The sequence below is a fragment of the Dunckerocampus dactyliophorus genome, chromosome 17, assembly GCF_027744805.1.
Source record: "Dunckerocampus dactyliophorus isolate RoL2022-P2 chromosome 17, RoL_Ddac_1.1, whole genome shotgun sequence".
Classification (NCBI taxonomy): Eukaryota; Metazoa; Chordata; class Actinopteri; order Syngnathiformes; family Syngnathidae; genus Dunckerocampus; species Dunckerocampus dactyliophorus.
Window position 1 is genome coordinate 16167406 of NC_072835.1, and position 22932 is coordinate 16190337.

The 22932-nt window shown below is 38.9% G+C and overlaps 1 protein-coding gene across 4 annotated transcripts in view; it reads right to left on the reverse strand.

Annotated features, from left to right (window-relative positions):
- The window catches only part of LOC129169966 (astrotactin-2-like), a 286350-nt gene that overhangs the window by 131201 nt on the left and 132217 nt on the right, over positions 1-22932 (reverse strand). For 3 of the 4 annotated variants that reach the window (XM_054756998.1, XM_054756996.1, XM_054756999.1), the window contains exons 8-11: positions 22489-22573; positions 21277-21351; positions 19228-19365; positions 7772-7922 (exon numbers count right to left, since the gene is read on the reverse strand). In XM_054756998.1, the coding sequence (XP_054612973.1) occupies positions 7772-7922; positions 19228-19365; positions 21277-21351; positions 22489-22573 (449 nt within the window). The remainder of the gene's footprint in view (positions 1-7771; positions 7923-19227; positions 19366-21276; positions 21352-22488; positions 22574-22932) is intronic. The other variant, XM_054756997.1, reaches the window with a different exon arrangement.

Here is a 22932-nt window from a genome sequence, read left to right on the forward strand (position 1 = left end):
CTTGTGGTCAGTCCTCAAGACGCAAGTGGACAAACAAAAACGTGCAAATTTTGACAAACTCCAAGCACTGATTATGCACGAATGGGTTGCCATTAGTCAGGGTGTGGCCCAGAAGTGAATTGACAGCATGCCATGGTGCATTGAAAAAAAAGGGTCAACACAACAAATGTTTACCCTTTACATACAGTAACTGTCAATAAAAGCCTTTGAAATGTATGAAATGTTTATAATTGTACTTCAATATATCATAGTAACATCCGGCAAAAAATATTTGAAAACACTGAAGAAGCAAACTGAAAACCAATACTTGTCGTTCTCCCAACTTTTGGCCATGACTGGACTGTGACATTCTGGAAACACACAATCCCCTCCCTTGGGAAAGGTTCTGCAAGGCAGTTTTCCAACATAATAAGGAGGCCAAACACATCTTCAAGATGTCTTGTTGAGGAGGCTGAAGCTGAAGGCGATGGAGCGGCCAAGTATGCCTCCTGCAGACCTGAACCCATCTGAGGACATCCTCAAGAGGATGGAAGGTGGAGGAGTGCTTGGTGTCTAACCAGTTCTACCAGTGATGCCATCATGAAGTGGAAGAGGATTCCAGTAATATTGACATTGTGGACACAATTTACACATGTTGACAGTGTGTGAATAGTGGTGTCCCAGCTATTTAGACAAAAATGTCTTTGCATGGAGTAATTTTCAGTGGATAGCAAATATATACTGCTATAAGCTGCACACTGACTACTCTATATCATTTATATAGTACTGTCACAAGTGTTGCGACTTTTTTCACTGTAATGTAGTGTAAGAAAGACTAGCATCCATTGTAGCTTAGCGGTTAAATGAAAGCCCAGGACACACATTACACCCATGGCTTCCTGTTTTATCGCACTCTTTTCTGATGATGCCGCTCAGGAAAGACAGATCTCTAATCGTTGTTATCTTGATCCTCGTATTAGGAGGGAACGATATATATTTATGTAAACCCATCACTTTCTCAGCTTGCTCAGTGGGTTCCTTATCTAATGGGCTGACTTCATCTTCATGTCAGTGTCCTCGCACTTGTCAGGAGCGTGCTATTTAGGATGAGACACGGTAATAAGAACAATCTGTGCATAAATACACACTCGGCTAATGGCTCCATTCTGCATCCCTGGCTCTCCATTGTGCTCCGAGGAGAGCGGTCTCGGTTTAAATAATGCTACACTCTCTCCTGTCTCGACTGGTGACAACATAACAAACGAGGCCTGAGGGTTGCTTTGTCCCACGACTCCATCAGACTGTGGAGCTAAGCTTGATGGCTAAATGTATTTAAAGGCTGCTTTCTCTGATAGGGAACACAAAGGCAACAAAAGGCTGCTTTTGTTACAGTACATAGAAATATTACATGGGCTCAACCTGCCAGGGAACACAGGGAGCATCAACATTTCAACTCAAGAGGGCTATGACTCTACAGCGCCCAATCTAATTCTGTGCCTACCGGATGCAAGGTTGGCACAAAATGAGGCTCAAATCAATAGGTCTGCCTTTCAAAACGTAACAGTGCTCAGTTTTGATTTATATTTGCAAAGAGGCATTGATTTAACATTGTTGTAACTGATTAGACTAACCCTTACTTATATACCTTATTATTATAAAAATCTTTGTACTTTTGTTAAAACAAAAACTTGTTTAGCTTAACTCTTAATAATAATAATAATAATAATAATTAGGGATGCTCTGATAAGTGCTTTTCAAAGCTGATGACCTCTGGCTAGTACTATTGCAGCCGATCGCGATCCCTATGTGCAGTGCAGTGTCTTGCTCTAACGTCTTGGAGAAGCGTCCCCCACCCCACTTTCCTTCACACTGCACAGGCGTGCCAAAGCCAAAACAAACATGTCAACAATGGTCAGTGCTCAAGCGAACATTGATGACTTCTACTCCCAGTTAAGAGCAACGCTTAGTAACATCCCTAGAATGGAAAACATCATATTTCTTGATGCAAGATAGACGGCCCTCAATGCAAGAGTTGGAAGTGATCACAACACCTGGGAACGGAGTTCTTGGCAAGCACAGACGTGATAATCTCAATTATAATGGAAATACTTCTATAATGTTGTGATACTGTAATATAATCTGAGCATTACCAATACATTCAATGATGCCCCATACATTCACTTCTATCTAACATGCAAGGTCCGGACACTGGCATCTGGATTATATGGTGGTCAGCCAGACTGCAATGAAGGATGTACTGTATGCCACACAAGTTATGAGAGCAGCAGACTGCTAATCAGACCATTTTATGGTCACATGCTGAATAAAGCTCACAATTTACAAACCCAAGAAAAAAATACTCAAGCTTTTCTTCCTCTTTCCAACCCAACTTCACTGAACAATAACACCAATGTGGAGAACAAATGACACAGGTTCATCACATGCTTGTATAATGAAGCAAAAAAATGCTGTTGGTCATCCCAAGCGCAAAACATGCAGACTAGTACAATGATTGCGATGAGGGCATCAACGATTTAATCCACGTCAAAAGGGCTGCACTAAAATCATGTCTTTCCAAACCCGCCTGCTCGGAGTCCAAAGCTACATTTGTCAAAGTCAAAGCTCACCTACAAAATGGAAGACAAGTGATGGAAAGACTAGGCAGAAGACTCATGAGACACTGGAGGTTTCTTCTAGGCTTTCAAAACCATTTACGGGCCTCGAGGTGCTCATATAAATCCAGTACTTTCCACTGATGGTACAAAACTCTTACTGAAAGACCCGAAATCCTATAAAGGAGGAAGAAACACTTCAATCAACTACTCAATCCATAATAGTAATAATTCCAGTGTCCCACCTAACACAATTTGGACGACAACATCACTTTGGAAGAAGTTGTATTATTAAATAGCCGTGCAGCAAACAAAGTCCCCAAGCCTGAGGTATTGCTGCAGAAATGTATCATAAAGGAGGAGACTACATCTCGTAGAAACTACATGATGTGCACTATGTCGTCGGGACAAAAAGACCAGTCCCACAAGACTTTAAAGACGCCAATGTATTTATTTTTACTGTATTTTTTATTCTTTGAATTTATACACCCATCCATTTTCTATACTGCCGGTCTTCATTAGGCTCGGGTAAGCTGAAGCCAACTGTATCCCAGCTAACTCCAGGCGAGAGGCGGGGTACACCCCGGTCTGATCGCCGGCCAGTCGCAGAGCATGCATAGACAATCATTCACACTCCCATTCACACCTATGGACAATTTTAAAACACCAATTAACCTAACATGCATGTTTTTGGAATGTGGGAGGAAGCCGGAATAACTGGAGAAAAGCCACGCATGCACTGGGAAAACATGCGACGGGTCTCTAAGCATCCATCATGCTAACTACTAGGCCACCATGCGGCCCTGTATTGTAATATTTTAATGTAATCATTTAATAATTTACAATATAATTACAAATAGCATTGTGTTGTTTCATGTTAATTACTTCCAATTGATTCATTAATGCTCACAAAATACAATAAAACAATATCAAATGTATAAACAATAAAATAATTATATAAATAATACACTATTTATTATTATAATAACAAAATAAATAAGTTTTAATAATAATAATAATTATTATTAATAATAATACATATATAAATATATAATATATATTAATACATCATTATTAAATGAATGTCTTCACCTAATATATATTTTGGGAAATTGTAAATAAAATGTTTAATGCAACTCTATTGGCTCTCAATAAAACAACAACAACAAAATAAAAATATGGCTAAAAATATTGACACAAAATGAATGTATGGCTATGACTGTAATTCTTTAATTTACAAAATCCCAGCATGGATTTTTTTTTGTCTCTCAAAGTAAATGCAAAGTGATTTTGGAAATGCTTCCTTGCTTAAGATTATGGCAGTTTAATACGACAGTTAATACTTCACTGAGGTTTGGATCTCAGCCACACTGAATGGACTCAGGAGACACTCCCATTCCAAAGACTGTGTTCCTATGAATGGCCCGTTATAATGCACTTAGGATATGAAACTAAAGCTGCATTTTTGTCCTCAGTTGGGTCATCAGTGAGTGTAGATGTTATGCTGCACAATCCTGTTGAATGTAAACAAACAACAAAAAACATACTGTAGCTGGCAATTCTTTCAACACAACACCGTAGCAGAAGTGGCGTGTTGCATTCCCATTCAATTTATGAGGGAATTGCAATTTCTAGTTGCACATTAATACTTCATGATTTAAGTATACCGTTATAAGTATCACAAACATCCGTTAAGATAGAATTCATGACGCCTGTCGGAGACATCACTCAGACATCGATTCCCCCTTGTCGGCTGCAGCCGTCCAATTTGCAGCATCTGGCTGAAGGTGCGGATTGGAACAGGAATGAAATAATTCATAGAACGTTTTTTTTAAAAGCACAAACCTTTGAATTTCAAACGGTAGTGAGGGCAAACGAGCTGTGCAATGCTGCACCAGCAGCAGCACACTCGTAAACATACCGATGCTGTAGGGCCACACAGAGGATTGTGGGTAAAAGGTGATGACAACACTTCTCACGGGAAGGATTTGCTATTTATCCTCCCTGCTGAGCTTTTATGCAAACCAGGAGCAGTCAAGCATTCTTTTTTCGGGGCTTCACACTGTTATCCTTTGCAGTCTTTCTGTGCAAAAGCACCGCAATATGAGATTGGAGACAGACAAATTCCCTAAAACCCGTCAGGTCAAAATGATGGATTTAAATCTGTAGCTACAAAACTGTGGCAGACCTCTCCCAAAAGAGATGCAGACTGATGGGAGGTAGACCATCAATATCACACTATCTGTGCAGATGGTTCCCTTTTAAGAGGACATATGGTATATCAGTATCTCACAAAAGTGAAAGGGAAGGTACTCTACTAATTATACTACTATACTAACTTGGATATGCTTTAGCGTAGTCATTGTACAGCTTGTATAGCACTACAGATTTACTATCCACTGAAAATCACTCAACGCACACCCGACATTGACTAAATAGCTGGCAACACAAATGAGTACACCTCAGAGTGTGTACTCATGTCCAGACAGTCCATGGTTTGAACATTTAGTGTGAGCATCGTGGTTATCTAGAACTGCCTTAATCCTCTTGGGCATGAAATTCACAAGTGCTGCACAAGTTGTTACTGGAATCCTCTTCCACTCATCCATGATGACAGCACAGGTGGAGCCATCCTTCCGCTTTAGGATGCCTCACAGGTGCTCAATGAGGTTCAGGTCTGGATGAGACATACTTGGCAATTCCATCACCTTCACCTTCAACTTCCTCCACAAGGCACTTGTTATCTTGGAGGTGTGATTGGGCTCCTTACAGTGTTGGAGTCATTTTCAGTAAACAGTAAATCTATACTGCTGTAAAAGCTGTACACTTGTGAGGTACTCTATGTGTCATAAACATGTTTATTTTTTACCAAAAAAAAAACAAACCAAAAATGGTGCCAAACAGCATTTTCACTGCAAAACTAAGGTTAGCAGCCAAATAATAAAACCGCTTGCATCCTCCTCTGGAATGTCTTGAAAACGTCTGCGCTCGTCTCTGACTAGAATTTAATTCCCCTCAAATGGATTCCAAAATGTCTTGAGAGCTGCAGACAGCCTTGAAGGACTGTGATAATGGATTTGACACTATCCGTGTGGCATATCACAGCTGTGTTAGCACCTACTCTGACAAGGGTGGTTGAAATAACACCCACCTAAATGAGGGTAAAAAAAGGAGAAAAAATACCACATCTGTGTTCATCTTCGAAACCAAAGAGTTGTCACTTTTCCTTGTTTTTTTTATTTTTTTCTATGCACCGTGCAGAATATATATATATGGTGCTCTATGGCAGTATTTTAACTTTCCAAAGTCTTTGTACTCGAGACAGCTGTAACGTTGTTCTTCCTCTCCCTAATAAGGGAAGACGTTTGCCAGCCGGTTAACCTAGAAACTTCTAAGGGTAGTCGATAGTCCATTTTCCACCAACATTTCCAGGAACTTTTATTCCCACCAACCCACGTTTATTTTAAAACGTCCTTTCACTGGTACCCTGGTGGCAGTGATGCAAAACGGCTCACTCGTGTGGGATTTATCTTTGGTATTTCTTTGTTTTTACGGCACCTTTACGGCTCTATTATTATATGCAGGGATGTCCGATATGGGCTTTTTTTGCCAATAACTGATATTGATTGCTGGTATTGTCCAACTCTCAATTTCCGATTCCGATGTGTAACAGCACATATCTTTTTCTTGAGTAAAATAAAAGTAACAACAACTAAAGTAACAACAATCTTAAATGAGTACAGTTGTTTCGATGTCTCTCTTCCACCCATCTCTGAGTAGATAATTAGTTAGTTAAAGGGGTATTGTTTAAAATACATGAATTTGCTGATTATTATTTTGATTGATACATTTCATGTTCTTATTTTATAACATTAAATCTACTATATATATATATATATATATATATATATATATATATTCGTGCTGTCAAATTATTGTTTTTTTTCTAATCAGATGAACAATGGGTTTCAAATGAATTAATCATGATTAATCAACATTTGAAATGATTACTGAAATATGCAAATTTTTACTGTATTTTTTTAAAGAAAGATAAATGTATTATATATATATGCATGTGCATGTATTAACAGCTCCAAATTAACTGAACATTTCAGTCCAGCTAAAAGATACCACACGTCTTTAAAAATCTATTTACCTAACACTAGTTTCTTTAATAGTAGCAGAACATTTGAATCACACTTTATTTAAAATGTGTTATTATGAGCAATGAGGGTTTGCATTCAAAAACATCACGTAATTTACTTGAAATTTACTTGAAATTGACTTGTTTTCAGTGTATTTTCCAGCATATTTAAATGTAGCAAATTGTACACCCGAATTAAGGGTTACAACGTGAGTGATAAGAATAGAACCAGTTATTATGAGCAATGGGGGTTTGCGTTCAAACACACCACCTCATTCAAGTTGAATTCACATTTTGAGTGTATTTTAAAAAATTTCCGAGCATACTTAAATGCAGGAAACTGTACTTCCGCATAAAAATTTCCACTTATTATTTTTCTTTGTCTTTCTGTTTATTTAGACGCATAATAAAGACGTTCTTGTGATGTTCGGTGTGTCCCTGAATGCATCTTGCGGTCGTGTAGTGAATTATGACCTGTGCTCTTATCTGAGCCATCTGAGAAGATGAAAGACATTGTTGTGCGCGTGTGACTGTATAAACGAGAGGCATCCTCACAGGCTTGTGAGCGGCACAGTATTAACTATTTGATTCAGAAATGTTGCAGTTACGCGGCATTACGCTAAAAGCTCTATATGAGCTTTCAATGTAGGTTAAAAAACGATAGCGCTGTTGGCCGATATCACATTTTAAGCCAATATCGGGCCGATAATTATCGGACAAACCTAATTATATGATTTACACATGATACTATCACTACTATCAGTTCACACCCGGTGGTTGGAGAGCCTGACTGGAATTAGCTGATCAAACCTAAACCCAAGCGAAGCGTTCCACTTGGTAGAAATGTGGCTATTTCTCCCAGTTTCTCCCAAGAAGTCAATCGATCCTAATAGGAATCTTGTTTTTGTTACAGTGTCCTGCATCTTTAACCTGAGTTTGATACAAGAACAGGTAAAAGGCGAGGTAAACAAGATGACATCTGCAGGGAACCAAGACCAATAAATATAAAATAACGAAGCAAACGCTGCCTACTTACCACGCAGCCAGATGAGTCCAACAAGCGGTCCGACACACACTTGAAATTTTTCTTGCAGTTGCCGTTGTCTTTGGAGCAGTCACGGACCGGCCCAAAAGATGCCAGGAGGTCCTCGACAGTCTCGAAATACGTGGACATCATGGCTTCGTCTCTGGGTTTAAATAAAAAAAAAAAAAAAAAAAAAAAGAAAGCATATGAAAATGCCTTTCCATATGTCCTGAAAAGTAGAAATGACAAATGGAAAGGAATGCTTAAGCAGCTAAACATAATCCCTCGCTGTCTGGAACGTAGTTTCTTATAACCTTGCAACTTCTCGTGCAATTAAGATGGAAGTCGTGCGTTCTTGTTTTATGAAAGGGAATGAGAGAAAAAGCACCAACACGGAAAAGACATGTACAGAAATCTCTTGAGATATATTCTTTCTGTCAGACGGTGGAATGCATACATTTCTATTAAAATGACAAGGTAGGTTTTCCCTTAAGCGAGTTGTTTATTTCAGAGCAGGAAGCTCATTAAACTGAAGTACAACTTGCACCAAGCTTGAACAAAAGCCTGGAAGAGGTATAGAATTTATGGTAATGGGAATGAATTGAATTATTTCGCACATGCTTACCAAATTACATTGAAGTAAATGGCATATTTACGCTTGCACATTCAACATGTCTGAAAAGGAGTAGGAAGAACCAGACCTTATTTAATCCTACCTCTTCTCCGTGTCTAAGCCGTTACTGATAGTCTGTTCAGAATCGGTTGTGTAATTTTTTTATGTGAACATATTATTAAATTAAGAAATTAATTAAGATAAATTAATAAAACCTACATCACAAATTAAGCAGTTTGGCTTTATTACATGATTATTAGGGAAATATGTACATTGGTGTGAAAAACTGATTTCTTTTTTTTTGCATGTTTGTCACATAAAAGTTTCAGATCATCAAACAAATTTAAGCATTAGTCAATGACAACACAACTGAACACAAAATGCAGTTTTTAAACTTTTTGTTATTAAGGGAGAAAAAAATCCCAACCTACATGGCCGTGTGTGAAGTGATTGCCCCCCCTATTAAAACACAACTTAACTGAGATTGAGCTCTATCAGTGTGGAAAAGGTTATAAAGCCATTTCTAAAACTTTGGGACTCCAGCAAACCACAGTGAGAGCCATTATCCACAAATGGCCAAAATATGGAACAGTGGTGAACCTTCCCAGAAGTGGCCAACCAACCAACATTACCACAAGAGCGCAGCAACGACTCATCCAAGAGGTCACAAAAGACCCCGCAACAATACCCAAAGAACTGCAGGCCTCATTTGCGTCAGTTAAGGTCAGTGTTCATGACTCCACCATAAGAAAGACAATGGGCAAAAACGGCCTGCATGGCAGAGTTCCAAGATGAAAACCACTGCTGAACAAAAAGAACATTAAGGCTCACCTCAATTTTGCCAGAAATTGTTTTGATGATCCTCAAGACCTTTGGGAAAATACTCTGTGGTCCGACACGACAAAAATGTAACATTTTGGAAGATCTGTGTCCCAGAAAAGGAACATCTTACCAACAGTAAAATATGGTGGTGGTAGTGTGATGGTCTGGGGCTGTTTTGCTGCTTCAGGACCTGGAAGACTTGCTGTGATAAATGAAACCATGAATTCTGCTGTCTACCAAAAAAATCCTAAAGGAGAATTTCCGGCCATCTGTTCAAGCTGGAACCAAATTGGGTTCTGCAGCAGGACGATTACCCAAAACACACCAGCAAGTCCAACTCTGAATGGCTGAAGAAAAACAAAATGAAGACTTTGGAGTGGCCTAGTCAAAGTCCTGACCTGAATCCTATTGAGATGCTGTGGCAAAAGACATTAAAAAAGTGCTTCATGTTAGAAAACCCTCCAATGTGACTGAATTACAACAATTCTGCAAAGATGAGTGGGCTAAAATTCCCCCACAGTGCTGTAAGAGACTCATTGCAAGTTATCGCAAACGCTTGATTGCAGTTGTTGCTGCTAAAAGTGGCCCAGCCAGTTATTAGGTTTAGGCGGCAATCACATTTCCACACAGGGCCATGTGGGTTTGAATTTGTTTTCTCCCTTAATAATAAAAGGTTTCATTTAAAACTGCATTTTCTATTCAGTTGCGTTGTCATTGACCAATATTTAAATTCGTTTGATGATTTGAAACATTTAAGTGTGACAAACATGCAAAAAAATAATAAATCAGGAACGAGGCAAAAGCTTTTTCACACCACTGTACAGTATATGCTATACATCATGCTAGTAGGGTCATTTTTCAATGGCCTTCCAGTTTAAAAAAACAAACTTAGCCCACCCCTGTCCTAAGAGTTGCTATGAGCCAACAATGCTAACCCCTGGAACCACAATGCTTCCCGGGTGAAAAAACACTACAAAAATCATCGATCATGTCCAAAGACTGTTTTTGTCAGCCAGACTACAGCGCGTTGCTTCACTGCAGTATGCCCGGTCATGCTCCATACACTGGGGCCCCCCCGCGCACGGTTGCTGTCAGAGTGAATGGGGCGGGGTGAGCGACCTCTGTGTTTTTATTTGCAAAAAAACAAACAAAAAAAGAGTAATAGCACAACAGAGACCACGCAGCGCCTTGAGAGTGACTCGACTCTATAAACAGCAGCATCATAAATGACGGCGAGACGGGTGTACTGTCGAGTAGGGAGGATTTCATGGTCTTGTGTCATATTTTTTTACTGCGGTTAATTTGTTCGGAGGAAGTAAATATCCACCGCTCGTCAAGAAAATGCTTAATAATAATAGTTTCAGCAAAGTTCTGACCTCACCTGAACAATTCTACAACACTTCTAATTTGGATTATGCCCAAATGGTGCCCCTTGATAGATAGCTACACCCGCATTATGTTGAGGTGCACACACGTCAGAACGCACCATTAAGATTGTTTTGGGGATTCTGATTGGATAAAATAGCACCTCACAAACAAAGGATTTTTGTTTTGGACCAAGTCTTTTAAATGAAAACACCATTATATGTGTGTGGATGAGGAAGTGTCACCATATTGGCCCAAATAGAAAACAACCTCTTTTTTTCCAAGACCCATTTGTGGAAATATTTTTATACAAAATCAGACATTATGTTTTCAGTATCCATCCATCCGTTTTCTATGCCGCTTATCCTAATCAGGGTCCTGGGGGTATGCTGGAGTCTATCCCAGCTAACTTCGGGTGAGAGGCGGGGTACTTTAATCTTTACAGCATGTTAAAAGACGTCACACGGAGAATCTATTTGCACAATACGGCTCTCTTTAATAGTAGCAGAACACTGGAATCACACTTTAACTGTGTTATTATGAGCCATGAGGGGTCGCATTCAAACACACCACGTAATTTCAGTTGAATTTACATGTTTTGAGTCTTTTCTGGCAGGGGCGGACTGGCCTTTGATAGTACGGGGAGTTTTTCTGGCGGGCCGATAAATAATGGGCTGATTGACGGACGTTTATTTATTTCGATATATTTTTTGCTCTGCCCTGCTTTGGTAATTATGGTAACTATCTCCCAGGATGGGCTGGGAACATGCCGCTGCCAACACAAAATAGGGGGCGGGTTGGCACAGTCAGCTCTGTGCGTAGTGCCCATGATCCACAGGGTGGGTCCAGTCTGAACCACAAAGTCCTGGGCCGAATATTTGTCCCGGTCCACCCTTGTTTTCTGGGATTTTCCAGCACACTAAAATGCTGCTAAGAATACCTTTTTGTTTATTTAGATCACACATGCACACATAATAACTATGTTGTTATGGTATTTGAATATACCTAGCGGCTGTGTGGAGAGAATGTTGACATGATGTGTCCAGGACAGAATAAAGTTATAAAAAAAAGAGTCAGACTCTGTGTGACTCTGTGTCTTTGTCCGCCATCATAACAGAGAGGTGTGACTTGCCATGATGGGCGTTAATTACCCTAAAAGGTTAACGTGATGAATTAAATGAGTTACTGCCGTTAATGCGTTATTTTAGCCAGTCCTAGATTTTTGATGACTGTGCGTCGATCCCTATGAGTGTGAGTGTGTAGCAGGAAAAAAGCTCTGAATAACTCGGGGAGAAGTCTTTGACGCCACCTGTTGGTTTGCATGTATACATTCTTATACAGTACCCTGACTCTGAATATCAAATGATCTATCGAAAAAAAATGTGTACAGTCGTCTCTCGCCACATCGCAGTTCGAATTTCGCGGCTTGACTCTATCACACTTTTTCAGAAATATATAAATTAATAAATCTGTTTCGTGGTGAGTATGGCCTATTAGCAAAAAAGGCATATTTTGTTTAATAAGCGTTGTCAAGCATAAAAATGGATGAATAAACTAAACTGGTCGTCAGTCAATTGCAGGGGTGTAATAATGTTAAAAACAAAATTTAGACGGTCCTAAACAGTTTTTTAATGTTCTAACTACAAAAACAAAAAAGAAATCTTATTTCGTGTAAATTCACTTATCACGGTCAGGGCTGGAACTAATTAACCGCGATAAATGATGGATTACAACTGCATAACTGATTAAAAATAGTTTTATATTCGGGCCAACAGGGTACATACAAAAGCTTGTAATGTTAAAAATATGGAAAATAAATTCCCTACTCTGCATTTTCATCCGGACCGTCTCCAAAATTTAATGCGTTCTCCACTCATCCAAAAAGTTTTTGAAACTCCTCTCACAGTGTCTAATTAACAGATAGCAATATTGCATTGCCGAGTACCTCTCCAGTAAAACAAATTTCAATAATTTTGGTCCGAAGCATTTGTTCCATTGTGCCTGTTAGACCTGTCTCGCTCTTCTTCTTACAGCTCCTGCCAAACCCGTTGGAGATGGATTTGACATACAGTATATACTATACCATTTGAAGACAGCCATCCAGGGTACATGATCCACACGCTAATGACATCCTTAGGCCACATATTTGTACACTCTGACCTTTCAGCCAAAGCAGCTGCAGTACTTTGAGGATATCTCAAAGCTATGTACCTGTAGGTATGCACAGTACGTAGGCCTGCACAGAATAACCACACATAACTGTGGTACTCCAGTGAAAAGGACCAGAAAAACAACCGGAAAAAAAAGACTCTCAGCGTCAGTAGTTTCCATGGCAACCGAGAGGACATTACATTTACTTCAAGGTTTTCAGTACCTCCAAAAAAGACTGTGAGGAGATCCTTGAACCGCTTTAACCCCAGTGCTATTGTGGAAGTAAATACGGCTGTAGATGCAGATTTGCCTTTGAATGAGACTATTTCTCTACCAAGGTTTGTTTGGCCACAGTTGTCTGATAACAACCCTTGAAAATGTGGTGCAAGTGTTCTGTCCACTTTTCTCACTCTGTTAGGTTTCACTACCATTATGCAACTGTGCAGAAACGGGAAAATGTCCACAGTGCAAGTTTGCATATTGTGACAAGCTCTCCCATGTCCTTAATTGTCTACCTTATGTACAGTTTTATTTACCTCTGTTTATTTTTAAACAATGACCTAAAAACATCTCGCTCCTTTTCTATGTTGGGTCTTACATCCGCACGCAAAGAAACTAATTTCATGCATTATTCTGTGATTCGACGTCGTCCTTTTGCAATTACAAAGGCAATATGGGACATCCGTTCTTTCTACCAGGACCTCCAAACATTGACAAATGACTCCTTAATATAGAGGAAAAATGAAGCATGGAGAAGGTGAGGCAGGCCAAAAAAACAAACAAACAGAAAAAAAAAATTGTGGCTTGCCGCAGCTGTGAAGCGCATACTAACTGGCTTTCTGCATAGTGAGACGGAAATACGGGGAAAAGAACCAACAATCAATTCTGAAGTCTTTTAAAGGGGAGTCCAAATGGCTGACAACTGGGAGAACAAATGCTGTAAAAGACGTCCAGCTAGGATTTTGGGACATTCTGTCTAGTAAAAGTGTATAAAACAATGTGTCTACACTTGTTGGCGTGTGGCTGTTGGCCACATTAAAGTCTCTGTCCCACTGCTCCGTTTGAAAATTCAGTCTGCCTCTGTCTAAATATTTACGGTGTCAGACGGTCAAAAATTCCAATTTTTTGGCCATGGATGGTAGGACATCATGAGTAACATCTACGTACGTCTCGGAAACATCCACTTAAGTATGAGCCCGAGTAACATTTGCTTAAGTAAAGAACCAAAATGAATGCTGAAAAATGTATGAACATCCAGTTTTATCACAACAGTCGTAGCCCCTGGACTACTATCACATTTCGAGGTTGTGTGCAAGTCCCATAAGCGATTTACAGAGAGCATGATGACGAGCAGGCTGCCTACATGAAATATGTCCATCCCATCCATCCACTTATCCTCATTAAGGAGCCTATCCCAGCTGACGTTGGGCGAGAGGTGGGGTACACCCTGGACTGGTCTACAGGAAATATGTGAGTATTTAAAATGTCATGGTTGTGAAAAAATTCATTTTTTATTCTAATTTTGTAATTTTGCATATGGTGAGTTCTTCAGCTGTCCGCCTGCCCAGCCTAAAAGCAAGATTCGGCGAGAGTATCGCTTAAAAACGGCAAAAATAACATATGAGAACCGTAAATTGTTATCCACAGCTGACCGGCAAAAATTTGGAAAATTCCGAAAGTTTGGAACGGATAATGCCATCTGTTAATGTCTAGATACGTCTATAAGGCAGTTGAAAAACACCTTCGTTTTTCAGACCGAATCCTTAAACGGTGCAGGGGGACAGAGATAAACCTTAATAGATAAACTGTGGTCCAAGAGGAGACTGAGGACTTCAGTGTTTTTCTTTTTAATTTATAACATTGGTTGGAAGAGAAATTACAATTAAAAAAGCATAAGTCAGGAGAGAGAAACTCCGTTTTTGTAGTATGCACAGTCATTCTCAGTTTATCGCGGTTAATTGGTTCCAGACCCAACTGCGAGAAGTTAATTTTGCGAAGTCGGATTCACTATTAACTCATTCAATCCCAGCCATTTTTCAAAAGACAACCCCGACCTTTTTAGACGATTTTGACTGATCTTTCAAGGCACACAGAACATTGGGTGCTATGACTTTATGCACATTGAAACTACCAAAAGAAAGATGAGATGCCTGTCTTTCATCAGAAAAAAAATGTTAGTTTCTACCTTTTTCCGTCCTTTAGTAATCAGCAGTGGAACATACTGTATGTAAGTTTCAGGAAAATTTCAGTTCCCGACAAGAAAAGGGAGAAAAATATTTTTTTGTGAAAAGATACAATTCAAGATAACTTTCACTTTGACACAAATATTTTTTTTTGCTTTTGTGACAGCTCAAATATCTATAAATATCTAAATGTCTATACCGACATAAACAACACAAAAAAGGGGTTGTTTTACATCAAAATAACAATTTATTTACAAATATAACACCATGAAGTATTTAGTTTTTCATATTTGGAACCGAACTACAGTATACAACCTTCTGCACATGCTTCTGCACATGCTTTTTCACTTCCTCCTTCCTGTCATGTGTGATTTTTCCATTCACATGATCTCTGCCGAGCTCCTGTGGCCGTTTTTATGGCTTAAAATTGCTCTGAAGTGAAATCCATTAGTGGAGAGTTGCGTCATCACCTCTTTTTGCCTCTCCCGCAAAACAACGTAAAAGATGCTTAAATACCTTGTTCAGGGTTATGAAAACGTGTAACTACGTCTTTGGTATTGAATGAGTTCATAAATGGAATATTTTCATAGTTAGAGCATAGAAAACTTGTTCATGACTTTCTAAATACATTTTTTACCATTATTAGAGCCCTGTGGACATGAAATAACATCCCTATAGTCACCTTTACACTCTTATTTGTTCATTGTTTACACCACATTGTACAACTTTACAGGATCACTGCAGAGACGCAAGAGACGGCTGCCGCTTTAAGCACAGCATGCTACCGAGTCAACTATTTAGCCTCCAATTTATTTTATTCTAAACTTAAGAAAGGGTTTCAAACGGAGTGGGGGAGACGAAGAAAGTAAGAAGCCAAAAACGTACCACTTCCACATGGAATGGGAGGAGCTTTTTGTCACTCTGTCATGTTGAACATACGGCTGACTCCGTGCAGTGCCCATGTAATGTCTCATTACTTACCTCTAGAGACCAGAATACTACATACGTCTTTCAATATTTTTGACTAAAAATAGACCACAGTCAACCACTAAACAGTAATTATTAATTAAGTAACTGTGCAAAGCGGAATAGGGACAACTGTATGCTTCTATATAAAAACACCAATGGACATCAGTGACCTATATTTCATCAGTGACCTGGAAGTCATTTGTACATCCTAGACCTTTGCTCCCAAAATAGACAAAGACATATTCTAAGTAGAATTTCCAAATTGTGTGCAAAGTGAGATCAATTCGTTTGGAACTCACCTGACCCCTGAAGCATATTCATTGCATCTAAACAGTGACTAATGTACTTGCTATAAATCTCCCTTGCTTGTGCACATGATGAACGACCGAGGGACACTGCCCAAAGTTAGAGCAGTGCAGCGGCATGATTACAGAGTGCGTTATTGGTGTGCCCCTGCACTTGATTAATGCTCTTCGCAAATATGCTGACTCTTGTTGAATATTGTTGCAAAAAAACCAAAAACTAAATCCTATTCCCATGAAGGAGTAAGCGTAGTAGGTGGAAAACAGCAGTGATAAAATAAAGATATGCACATCGTTTGAGATCCCGCGAGGTGGATTTATGAATTTGTTTCTGGTGTCACTCGCACTGAGTAATGGCACATTTTGACGTTGCGCTTGATCACACTGAGTGAAGTCATTCATCACATGGGGTGACACGTCTACGGCTATGCTGGGATTTAAGACGTCATTTTTTCCACTGATGAAAAGCGCTACAGCTGTCAGTCATGCTGGAGTTAGCTCAAGGTAAACATTCAAAAACCTAAAACCGAATTGCATTAAGTGCAAAATATGAGTGTAAAAATACAGCTTTTAAAAAGAATGTCTGCTACAGTTAAAAAAAAAATAATAATCACATTTTGGCCACATTCTAAGCAGGGAATCCTTATTGTTATTGTTATTATCTAATTTTATTATTGAATGGGGATATTTTGACTGGAAATGTGAATTTCACTTAATAAAGTTGCAACACTTACAGTTGTGTTAGAGACAATTACATATCGTGAAATAAACTACATTATTTACATGAAAAAGAATATAGATACATTTTATTATTTCAAAATATTGATTAAATTATGTTAAAATGGAATTATGTATTTTTCGATGAATATTTGCAATGCATATTTACATTGTTTTGTGCCATTTCCAACTAAAAAGATTCACCAAACAAAATGCACTTCAGCTGAAAATATGGGCACAGGGTATGAATCATTTCGGTCTTTATGCATTTTGCAAGACAAGCCAAAAGTGAACGTATCATATTGCTGCTTGCTTTGAGATGGTATGGTATGAAAAAGGCACGTTTTGTGCCTTTTTGCTTTACGTTTGATACTTTTGGAGATTGTATAACAACAATATTATAGACATGTGTAAAGAAGTAATGCATTCTGTGAATTTGCTGTGCTTTGGATAGTATCGTTTACAGACTTTTTGCTTTGTGTCTTGTTCAAATTACAACCTTCATTCAAATGCTGGTGATGTTGGTAATACTTTTGCACCTAGAAATACGCTATAATAAAGGTGTCACAATAAATACAGTTTTAGTATTGTTGCCATTTTTCAGACGTTGTCATTGCCGTACATGCGCCAATAAATGCCTCGATTCAACTAATCGAGGTGCACAACAGCAAATAACTGCTGGGGTCTCTAATTAGCACTAGGTCAACAAACATGAGTATTAACAGCTGTGGCTGTAGGCAACCTCTTGGTGTATTTTGTCTACATGTATGTATTAATTGATTCATGCCACAAAATAGCAGTAGCTGCATTTGAATCATGAGTGGTCAACATCTAGCAGCGTCATCTACCTCTGCATGCGCTTTCAAATTTGTCCTTATTTAAATGTCACTGCTCATAAAATCAATGATTCCACTTCTGCTTCAACATCGACTGACATGATTCAGCTTTAAAACATCCAAATTGATTTTGTAAGAGCGCTTAAAGGAAACGGTGCGCTTTGAGAAGCAGCAGCTCCGGCGTAATTCGCCACAACACATTTATCATAGGCCTAAATGACATCAATGCCTGCATTAAAACTCACCACGAGCTACAAACTCCAAACGCTCCCCATGAGGGCAAAAAAGTACTTTGGATAATGAGACGTCACTGCATTATTCATGACAATCTGACAGATGTCCCCATGTTACACAGACTCATCAAGTACAAAACACGGCACGTTACCTGAAGTGGGCTTTTAATCAGTCATTAAAAGGATAGTCATTTATCTTCAAACTTTTTATGCGTTCTTTAAAGTGATTAATTCTCCGATAGGTATTTTTAACACTAATCATACAGTATATGAAGACTTATGATAAAACGCCAGCTATTTATATGTATTATAAAGAGACCTTAATCATCTTGAGTCCTTACTGCAAGGCAGCTCTAAAAAACAAAGCAAAAAAAAATTGACTTTCTGACGTTTTTCTTTTTAAATACCACTTTTCACAAAATATGCAACTTTTTTCCTAAAAACATAATTTGTAATACCATAATGAGCCAAATATAAGATAACCCTGTATATAAGACAACCCTTCTTTTTCATTCTTAATGGTAAATCAAAACCAAAACAGGACAAGTATGATACTGTATGTCTTAACTGCTTGACAGATCGAGGACTCTCACAGTGATCACTGCTATCTTCTCCGTTGTTTTCTAACTTGCTAACAACCTTCCAGACATTTTTTTCAACTGGGGCTACTTCTAGAATTGATGGGGCCTTTTGAGAAACTGTATTATACGTGTATTTTCTGTATTATTCCAATCGTTTTTGATATTTTCTTAAGTAACAAACGCTACATTTGCCCATTTCTTCATCAAACGCAGGGCAGAAATCTGAGACGAGGGTGCCGCGAGCGTCTCTTCTCGGCTTAGTGAGCAAGCCCTGCCTACCGTCTGAGAGCACTCAGTGAGCGCACTGAATTGGATCACGGCGCCTGTCAGTTTCTGTTTGTTGGCATGCTGCCAATGATATAAGGTGGCAGAAACATTCCACAGCCCGTGTAATGCCTTTCATGTAAGTGTGCCATCATTATTCTTGCTAATTGGACAATAAAATACGCAGAAATGTCAAAAGGGAGGCACTTGCAGCACTAGATTCATCCTGAAGGGGTGGGGGGCACGTCACTGGAAAATACAGTCTTTTCGCCTTTTTAAAGCAAGAAAAACCCACAAAATGGAAATGGTGCATTCACTACCTTGACCCCAGTGGGGTATCATTGCGATTCGTGTTTATCAGGATTATGTACCAAAAAGTAAGAACAGAATAACAAATCACAGCAAAAACATGCAAGCTGTTTTCCGACTGACCTGACCTCCCCTGGATCTTCAATCACCAGCACGTCGGTCTTGCAGCTGGCGATGGGGTTGATGGACAGCTCCACCGGCGGCACCACAAAGCTCTTGCTGACGGGCAGCCACAAGCCTTGACCCAGACTGTAGAGTGATCTGCGTTAGCACAATCACGAGACGTACATTTTCAAGCAAACCACTTTGGACAGACGTGACCATGCAAACAACAAACAAACATCCCGGAGAGTGGAGAACATTTCCAGCAGTTCAACCTGCACCGGGCAGAAAACTAGCTGACTTTTTTTTTCATGTGCGGTTTGAAGTGTATTACCAGATGGGTGACTTTTTAGTTTTTATTAAAAAAAAAAAAAAACTTCAATGTTATCTTGGTGTTACGTCAAATAAAAGCTGAAAATGTTCGGCATCTTACCGTTTGCTATCAAAAATGTCTTTTTCCTTGTCAAACTTAAGCGACTCGCTGACATCTGAATATATCTTAGCCCTAAGTGACGTTCAAATGCTTCGTTGTTAAGTCTAGCTCGCAAAACACCGTTTTTGTCCCCCCCTTATAGCGCTGAGAGTCCCGGAAAAAGACCTTGCTGGTTCCTTCCAAAAACTCCCTGTCTGTCAAATCAAATTCCCGTTGTAATTAAGCGTGTCTTTTTCAATCGCCTTAACTAAAGATGCAACACTCCATAGACTAAATGTATTGTGTTGACCAGAATATAAGACGACCCTGAATATAAGACAAACCAGTCATTTTCGATGAAGTTGTTTGGCATGAATAAATCTCCAGACCCCACATACTGTATATGACTTTTTCTAGGGAAAAAATACTGACTTATTTGGGCCAGTATGGTAAATACATTGATCAATTACTGTAATTCACTGTCAATGGTTTGGGCTGAAACCCTTTCTTCCATCCGAATAATAATTATTAGACATTTTGAAAAGAGTTCAAATGTGAGTCAGTAAATTCGTATTTTTAGTAAATGATAAAATATGATATATATTGTATGTATATTTTAAAATATTTATGAACAAGACTGCGTATAATAATACAGTACATAAACACACAACTATTTTTGGCAGTGACAATTTTTTTGTTTTGATAACTTTTTTTTTACATGTTTTATTGTATAAAAAAATAATAAAATACTTTTATTGGAAAATAAATAACATTTGTGCAAAAAAAATCTAACATTTAATTGAAAAGGTCTAAAATTTAACATCCATACTAAAGATTCAATATTCCATTATATTTAGATATTTTTGTTCGTTTGCTGTTTTTCGTTTTAAGAGAATCCACAACATAATGAAATATAAATAAACTGTGACTAGAAGTAGTACTACTACTAGATAATAGTTATTACAATTATATATAAGCAATACTGATACTAAGCAATAATAAGCAAATAACACATTTAAGTCACTGCCCAAACTTGTGAATATGATTATCACAAGTATTATGATCATTATATTGTGATTATAATGCTAACAAAATTTGGCAATAAAATATAGAAATATGTGTAAATAAATAATATATAAGATACATAGTCACCAGGAGCGTGGTCTCCAAAAGTAAATAACTGCCAGGTTGTGTAATTAGTGTCGGGTTAAAAAATACATTGGCGTTCACAGAGTTTTTATTGTATTATTATTATTATTCGTGAAGCGATTTTACTTATTCTAATAAATATTACGTTTAAACACTACCATGCTACAATGCTTGAATCTGACTTTGTCTCGCACTTCCAAGATGATCCCATCACAAATGGGAAGTCTACCAAGAATGGCAGTAAAAGCATTTGAAGGAGTCCGTCCAGGACCAGCCCTGGGGCTATTTCTCCACACCAGAGGGCCCACGGGGGGAGACAGGCTCAAACTACAACCAAGCACGAGTTGCATTATCCTGTCCATCCATCTGTGTCTCTGTTTCACTGCAGGCATCTGTATGCTCCATCACCCTCACAAACACATGCCAAAGAAACAACACGACTGGGAAGATGGTCAACAGAGGTCATGCTTGCACATTTGAGATGCTCCAGAAGTAAAGAAATAACTTACCTGAAGATCCTTTCTGGGGCTTGCTCTCCGGTAACCAGGTCATAACCTTTCTCCAAGTTAGCATACGGCCAAGGTCTTAAGAGAAGAACAAGTGAGTGGCATCATCACACTGCTGCATTATGAATACATACAGCATCTACTGTAAAAATAAATATTGCAGCTCAATTAGAAGATGCATCCCTAGCTTGTATTTGCAAGATTACCGTCTGTCAGCGCCCTTCCCTAAAACGGTGAACGGGAACTCGATCCGTGGCTGGATGGGATCCAGCAGATGACAGGCGGAGGTGAATAGCAATGTGAGACATTAAACAATGTCAGAGTGGGCCGCATGGCTCATTTGACTCATTCTATCTCCCCACTGCTCATTTTCTGAAGATCTTGTTGTTCCTCCCTGAATTTGCTCTCTCCCCATACATCACCATTCTTTAGTCCTTTAATCCAACTACAAACTGCCTCTATTTTATTGCTTTTACAAAGTTAAATTCAAGCACGTTTCTCTGATAGTCGCCGTGCGCGTGGTCGACAAAAGCAAATAACTGCAGAGGTCGCTAATTAGTGCCTGGTCTGAAAACATTATCATTAACAGCTGTGGCGAACATGGAAACTCCACACAGAAATGCCCAAAATTGGAATGGAAATCTTCCTGATCTCCTGACTGGGAGGCCAACATGCTAACCACTAGGCCAATGTGTGCCCCGGGACGCGTTACAAATTAACTTTTTTCAAACCAAAAAATATAACAGCAACACCAACTAGAATATGTTACCAATAGGGGTTTAAAAAAACAGATTGTACAAAATAAGTCTTACATTTTTCACAATTACGAATTATACTGCATGAAAACTGCCTTAAATTTTTGTTCGGCCAGAATAAAATAATTAAATAAATTTGTAGTGCATGCATATATACAAAAGCAGTCATCGTTGGCTATGATATAACATTCAATGATAGCTAACGTTAGTAGCTAAACTTTGCTAAATTGCTAACATTAGTGGACAACAGCCATAACTAGTACGCGCATGTGTTACGTCGGCAAAAGCAGGAAGAGGGCGGGATATAATACGTATAGTACGTCCGAATGTTGGCACCTCTAGGAAGGAATCCGCTGCATACGCTCCCTTTAATGTTGAACGCTCATACTGCTAAGAGAGAAACCTGCGAACGCTTACGTAAGGTCGGCAAGTGCGTTTCCGCGTGCGATGCAGTACTTACCCTTCATTCTGACCCCAGTCGCTGCGAACACATAGGTGTTTATGGGCAGGATCTGGCGAATAGCCTTCATGACAGCTGCATTCTCCTGAGATGGAGAGAGAAAAAAGACGTTTATTGTCAGACGCTGAATAAATTACCATTTAGAACAGTACCATTTAATCCTCAAGTTGTGTTTTGTCCACAATAGAAATACAGAGTGTGCACACAGGAGCCATCAGTTTTACCAAAAAGCGGTGTGCTTAATTTAATTGTCAGTTTGTAAGCACAACTCTACACTAGCACCAAAACCGTAGCATTAAGACATATTTACATGCATTGCTATAAAGCCTTGCCTTGTATATGGACTATAAAAAAAGACCACAATGAATTTATGATGGCTTTTAAGAGGATGGCATTTGTGAAGTCTTAGGTCAGATTTCGCAGAAACCCCCGACTGATCTCTAA